The sequence below is a fragment of the Pinus tabuliformis genome, chromosome 7, assembly GCF_031772625.1.
Source record: "Pinus tabuliformis cultivar Carrire ecotype Pingquan chromosome 7, CPIR1, whole genome shotgun sequence".
Classification (NCBI taxonomy): domain Eukaryota; kingdom Viridiplantae; phylum Streptophyta; class Pinopsida; order Pinales; family Pinaceae; genus Pinus; species Pinus tabuliformis.
The window spans coordinates 1,281,330,903-1,281,338,629 of record NC_142293.1 but is presented as its reverse complement, the minus strand read 5'-3'; the positions used below and the strand labels follow the sequence as shown (position 1 = coordinate 1,281,338,629).

Here is a 7,727-nt window from a genome sequence, read left to right as displayed (position 1 = left end):
TCAAACATGACAATGAGACATGCCAATAGCTTTCGAGGATACAGGAAATAGTGATGCTAATTTACATAAAAAATTAACATTTTTTTAATAATATTTTTCGTTTCTATTTGTTTATCTTTATCTTTACAATTTTGATATGTTTTTTTTTTTTTTTTAAACATTGAAATTATAATTTTTTTTATATTTATAAACAATTATAATAAAAATAATAGAAGTGTAATATTTCCAAAAATAAAAAAATTAAATATATATATATATATATATATATATATAATCAATTTTAGATTAAGTTGTTGATCATATATATATAAAGTTAAAGTTATATATTTATAGTATAAATAATTTTAATATAATTGTAATATTTTAGTAGAGATATATCTAAAGGAAACATATGTAAATTATATCGTTTATTATTTTTGAATCTTTCTCTATATAACTAACACAAAAGTCTAATATTTTAATAAAATATAAAACTTAGATATATTAAAAATATATATATGTAAATTAAAAAATATTTTAATTTTTATATTTTATTCTCAAATTTAATATATATGCATGTTAAATTTTTCTTTACATTATGTATAAATTATATAAATATATTTATTTATAAACAATTATAATCAAAATACCTACAATGTTTCTAAAATTAGATATATTAAAGCAAAATAGGTTTATAAAAAATATTTCAAGTTTTGTTATTATTTATTATTTTTGAATGATGATACTTATGATGTCGTCCATCGAGACCAATGAGATCTATGGGACTTTAAGAAAGAAAGATGCCATTGAGACTTTTTAATATTTTATTTTTATGATGAAAGAAGAGAGAAATAAGCATTTGTAAAACATTATAGTTTTGTTTAGTGAACAAGTCAAGAAAGTTAGCATTATAGAAATATAATATTTGAATAATATATAAAAGATAAATATATAGAAAAACGCATACACATATATATAAACAAATATTTTATTTTTTGTCATTTATTATTTTTTAGTATATATTCACAATATATATAATAAAAAATTACAAGAATTCCTAAAAATTTGCATCTAACTTTAGGTAAAGCCCCCAACTTCCACTAGGCAAGTGGGTTGACCATGAAAAACACTTTTTATTGGATTTCCCAAATCTTACTCACATGTTCTAATTTTGAAAATATTTACCACAATGCTAACATTCTTTGCTTGTTGAGTTAAAAAATCTATAGTGATTTTGGAAAGTTTCTCTCATAGCTTGTTAAGTTAAAAAAACTATAATGATTTTGGAAAGTTTTCTCACTGTTTGTTAAGTTAAAAAAGTTATAGTGATTTTGTAAAGCTTCTCTCACGTCCTTTTCGATCATAAAAATAAAGTAACAAAAAATATCAACTAATCTCTTATTTAAAAAAAAGATACATTATTAATATATGATCAGAGTGGATGTTAATCATCTTCTTCCTCATCAACCCAAATTACAACAAAATATATATATATTATATATATATAAGTAGTTATAATGAAGGTGTAGTATTCTAGTAAAATAAGAATGTTAACTATATAAAATAGATATATCTAAATTAAAAAGCTATAGATATATAAACGGTTAAAATAAAATAATATTTCAATAAAATATAAAAATTAAATATGTAAAAAAAAATGTAAATTAAAAAAATATTTTAGTTTTTACATTTTATTGACTTTTTTATTATTATTTAATATTGTTTGAGTGTTACTTTTTTTTATATCACACATACTTAAATTATACAAATTTATATATCTATAAATAATTATAATACAATTGTAATGTTTCAATAAAATAAAAAAGTTAAATATATAAAAGAAACATTTATATATAAAAAGTCTATCTATTTATATATCTAAATTTAACATTTCATTGTTAAATTTTGGTATCATTTATTTTATCTATATATATATATATATATATATATACAACAATTTCTCAAAATTGATTCAGATTTAAGTGCAGCGGTGTTTAGGTTTGGTTAGACCATTGGGAGTAAAGGAAAGGAGGAGATCACCTTGGAGAATAAGGATACTATTGAAAATGTTGTTACTTCCAAATTTAAGGATATGTTGTGGGATGATAGGGAGCTAGAAGGAAAAGTGAAGCTAATGTATTATAAGGTGGTGATAACCATAATTATCTTTCTATCTTGACCAGTGTTAAGAAGCAAATGAACATTGTGAAAATAAGAAACAATTCTCATGAGCTGAAAAGTCAAGTTCATCCTAGCTGAATTCCCAAGAACCCATTGAACTAAAGAGTATGTCACCTTGGGGATACTATGAAGGTTGAAGATAAAAAGGGCTTTCTCTTGGATTGCAAAGCTCTTACTCACATCCATTATAATTTTTAATATCTTTGCCACACTACCAACCTTCTTGACTCTTTAAGACAGTAAAACTATGATGATTTAGGAATGGGTATTTCCCTTCTTTTCTATGATATGAATAAAACAATAAAGATGATCAATTAATATTTTAGCTTTTTGTGGTATTATAAACTATACTGATCTTAGTGAACATTAATCATCATCTATATATATATATTTGGAGACCTGCTAATGAAATTAGAGGTCAACACAATTAAAATTCGGAAAAACAACCATCTTATTTTATATTATTATGCCGTGGAAAATTTATTAAGACTAAAAAAACTATTACTAAGAAAAAAAAATATTAAAGTAACAATAAATTTTATTTGGGCAAAAGTAGAATAAAGGAATAATAACTCTTATTTTCTATTATTTATTATTTTGGAATGATAAAGACAATTAAAATCCACTTAGATCAATGAGATTTATCGAAATAGATTAATTGAGACTTAATAAGCTAGAAGATTGATATAATAGAAATATAACATTTCAATAATATATAAAAGATAAATATATCAAAAAACATATATATATTAAAAAGTATTGTATTTGTTGTTATTTATAATAATTTTTCAAAATTTGCTATATAAAAGATAAATAAATCAAAAAACATATGTATAATAAAAAATATTGTATTTATTGTTATTTATAATCATTTTTCAAAATTTGCTGTAATTTCGATTTAAGCTCCAAGAAAATTGAAGATGAAAAATACTTTCTATTAGATTGTTCATCTTTTATTCATATCCATTCTAATTTCCAAAATCTCTGCCACAAACATTTTTAACTTATTAAAATAACAAAACTATAGTGATTTAAAAACACTTCTCTCATTTCCTTTTAATCATAAAAATAAAATTGAAAATTTTCATTTAAAAATATTTCTTTCTTTTCTCTTTGATCATGAAAATAAATTTGAAAAATTTCAAATAATCGTTTAAAGTCAAAAAGTCCATATTAATATGATCTGAGTGGAGGTTAATTAAATTCTTCATCATCAACTAAAGGTCCAATAATTTTTAGCATATATATTTTCATTTTAAGTAGGTTTGGACCCACATTCAGTGATAAGATAAAAATGTGATCTTATCTTATCAAAAATCTACGTGGATACGGGCTAGGGTTACAATGAGATTCTCACAAAAGATAAAAATTCGATCTCATCTTATTAAAAGTATACGTGGAAAACTGTTAGTGTTCCTATGAAATTAACACAATTAAACAAGATAAAAAATTGATCTTATCTTATAAAAATATACGTGGAGACAGGCTAGCGTGGCAATGAAATTATTACAATTAAATAAGATAAAAGTTCGATCTTATCCTATTAAAAGTATGCGCGGTGACGGACTTGCAATGAAATTAGACGTTTTTTTATCTGATCTTATGAAAAATAAACGATCTTATCTTATTGAAAGATATAAAATTGATTTTCTGGTGGAATAATTATTAAGAAGAAAGAAAAATATATTAAAACAGTGTTAAATCTTATTTGGTCAAAAGAATTTTAAATGAGGACAAGAAATTCTTTGAAATGAGTCCTACGTGCTTTCCTTGTTTTGGAATTTTCGGAGAGGCAAACCAGCGTATCAAATTACCCTTTCCATAATTTTAATTTTATAAAGTGATGACGAATGAAGGCTAAACTTCAGGTTGAACTTGAGCTTATGTGACTCCGACATTGAGTGCTATAAATAGCTGTAGGCCTTCTCCCTTTCCAAACATAGAGTTCAGTGCTTAGTGATTAGGAAGGGTGTGTGCGTTATGGCTTTCCATAATTTGCGTCAGTCTCTAGCTTTCCCTGCAACATTCACAGTCGCTGATGGGGGGCCTCCCGCAGCAATTGTTCTGTGTCTACTCTGGTCTTTCTTCATGATATGGTTTTTGCGCAAGAGAAGAACTAGTGCCACGCTGCCACCAGGACCCTATGCATGGCCCATCATTGGAAATCTCCACCAATTAGTACTGCCCGCTCACCGTTCTCTTAGAGGCCTTGCTGACAAATATGGTCCCATTCTCTTTCTGCGCTTAGGCTCTGTCCCTGCCGTCGTCGTTTCTTCTTCTGAGACGGCCAAAGAGTTTCTCAAAACTCATGACCTGATTTTTGCCAGCCGACCTCCAACAGCCGCTGGGAGATTAATGTTTTCCAACTCTAAAGATGTGGTGTTCGCACCGTATGGAGATCACTGGAGGCAAATGAGAAAAATATGCGTGTTAGAACTCCTGACTGCCAAAAGAATCGAGTCCTTCAAGCGCGTGCGAGAGGAAGAGGTGTCTGCGATGATCCATTCAATATGGGAGGAGAGTGAGAAGGGAAGAATGGGCGTGAATGTGAGCAAGGCCATCTCTACTCTCACCTCCAATATTGTTTGGCGAATACTGGCGGGGAGGAAATTTTCTGACGATGATTTGGGTGGCGATTTCAAAGGGTTTAAAGCGCTGATGGCAGAGTTGACAGCTACGGTGGGAGAATTCAACATTGGAGACTTCATTCCGTATTTGGATTGGCTTGATTTGCAAGGTATCAAGCGCCGCATGAAGAAAATTCATAAAACATTCGATGAATTTGCGGAGAAAATAATAGACGACCATGTTACCGTTAATCATCTGCAGAAAGAGGCCGTAGACGCAGAGCCTAATGATCAAGACTTCGTGGATGTGCTGCTCCACATGGCTGAGGCGGACACCAAAATTACACGGGAAACCATCAAGGCTGTTGTGCTTGTATGCCTCGACCCTCATTCTTAAACTTCTGTCATTCATCATTCTTTTTGCACTAATTGGATTTGTATTTGTGCAGGACTTGTTCGGCGCTGGCTTGGATAGAATATCAATTGCGTTAGAATGGGCAATGAGCGAGCTGCTCAGACATCCCCGTGCAATGAAGAAATTAAAAGAGGAAATCGAATCGGTCGTTGGCCAACACTGGAAAGTAAAGGAGTCCGATCTAGCAAACATGAAATACCTCCACTGTGTGGTGAAAGAGACTCTGCGACTATACCCAGCGGCGCCCTTAGCGATTCCTCATGAATCTGCAGAGTCTGTGACAGTAGGAGGATACTTTATCCCTAAGAAAACAATGTTGATGGTGAATGTGTGGGCTATAGGAAGGGATCCTAAGGTGTGGGGGGCAGATGCTTCTGAATTCAAGCCTGAGAGATTCATGGAAGACGAACATGTCAATGTCACAGATCCATCAAATTTCAATATGATACCATTCGGCGCAGGAAGGAGAGGATGCCCAGGGGCATCGATGGCTATTCCTACGGTTCAGCTTGCATTGGCTCAGTTGTTACACACTTTTGATTGGAGAGTGGACGGTGATCCGTCCCAGTTGGATATGAGGGAAGCATGTGGATTGACCATTCCAAGGAAAGTGCCTCTCTCTGCTTTTCCAAAGTTGAGCAGCAGCTTTCCAATGTAATACCTGGGAGGATACAAGCGACGATGCCTTTTCTTCGTTTTTCTTAGTTGGTCGTGGTTTTTCTGTTTCAATAATGGAGAAATCTCTAGAATATTCTCCTAATCAGTTATGTGCAGTTAAAACTGCTATGTCTGGTTAAAATCGTTCGTCTTAATTAGACTTCGTTGGTTGTCAATTCTTGTATTCCAAGAATCAGCTCAATCAAAATATACTCTTATAGATGTAATCGTTTCGTCTTTTAAGTGAATACAAGTGTTGTTGTGTAGTCTTATGAGAAAGTTGTGTAGTCTTATGAGAAAGTCACTTTCTCATAAGAGATCTGCATCCTTTGTTCAATTTCAATTTGGCAATTCTTTTTATTAGCAATAATAATTTTGCACTATGGCAATTTCTCTAAGAGTTGTTTTTTAAATTTTATAGGATTATTATAAATATTATAATTCACATAATCTTATTTGAAATAGGCTTTTCAGATTTTTAATTTCTTTATTTCAGTTTGATAAAATGTTTTTGGTAGTATAAGTAGAAAAGTGTTTTGGATTAATTTTAAACATTAATCTTGTACATTATTTTTTTTTAAAGTGAGGAATAGATTAATATAAAGCATACTATATAATATTTATAATCTGAAATTAGTATAATATGAAATAGACTAATATATATTTCATATATGTAAGTTAAATTGAACTTATTTTACAAAACACAATTATATTCATATTTATATGATAAAGTTTTACAATTTATAATTTCTTACAAAAAATCTTGTAATTGAGTTATGAAGTTGTAATTTTGGTAGAATTTATTTAAATCATATTTACAATGTGTGCATATACAACTAAATAGACGTCACAACCGAATTACAAATTGTTTAGTAAAATGGACAATGGTAAATTTCGCATGTCAATTAACATAATGTTAACTCTTGCATAGGGAAGGACTAATAATGTGAAATTCAGAGATTTTCTTGCATTTATTTCCAACTAATCATTCAAGCACTCACCATCTCCTAACTTGCTCATATGTTAAAAAATAGATGCATGAATAATATTTATTAATATTTCTTTGTTTATTCTAATCCTTGAAAATTAATGGAAAAGTAAGAATTCAAGTAAAGTGGAGAAGAGCTACTTTCTAATTATATGAAAATTTCATTGTAAACTTGGGAGTTGTAATAAATGATAAAACTAGAAGGACTGGTCGAAATCAAGAATTGAATAAAAATCAAATAAGAATCTCTCCTCTATTTAACTTATAGAATGATATATGTAAATTAGTTAAAAAATTTAATCATAATGCATAAAAGAAGTATGTAATACCCCAGGAAAAATGTAAATATTTGAATTCACTGTGGTTAAAACCGAATATGACATCATTAAGTGCTTTTGAATTTAACAGCACTAAATATGACATTATTAAAATATGTTGAAATTTAACAGCATTGTTATTATTATTAATATTATTTTTAATATCATGAAAAAAAGGATCCTTGAAAAATGTTGGCAACTCCTGAGAGGGAAGTTGGAGGAAACGGTTGCAGTGAACTGCAACCCTAACCACCTTCTCTAACTGGGAAGGTTCCCGGAGGTGGGGGTCTAGGCTGTGAGGACACTCAGACAGAAAAAAAAGAAAGGGACTCCGAAAAAAAAGAGGATGGTGGCTATGTCTGGTGAACATCAGATAGCCTTTCTCGAAGTGCGAGCAGCTTGCTGAGATTGAGATCTGGCAAGAAGCAAGGGGGGAGATTCTAGTCCTAAAGGACCAATCTTGTGGTCTGGCGGATGATAGAAGACAAACTCTGTTTTGGGTTGGTTGAATTTTTGTTTACATAGGAGAAGGATTGATATACAGTTCTAGGATATTCAGTTCTCGCTCCTCCAGGTTGTTGCCGAAAAAGCGACATTCAATCAGAGGAACATCAGGTATGTGG

At 29.9% G+C, this 7,727-nt stretch overlaps 1 protein-coding gene across 1 annotated transcript; it reads left to right on the top strand.

The window, feature by feature from the left end:
* Positions 1-4,023: 4,023 nt before the first annotated feature.
* LOC149252181 (cytochrome P450 750A1-like) lies at positions 4,024-6,078 on the top strand. Its single transcript, XM_089456617.1, has 2 exons — positions 4,024-5,100; positions 5,177-6,078. The coding sequence occupies exons 1-2, from the start codon at positions 4,141-4,143 to the stop codon at positions 5,798-5,800; spliced, it is 1,584 nt and encodes a 527-aa protein (XP_089312743.1). The 5' UTR covers positions 4,024-4,140; the 3' UTR covers positions 5,801-6,078.
* Positions 6,079-7,727: the final 1,649 nt, after the last annotated feature.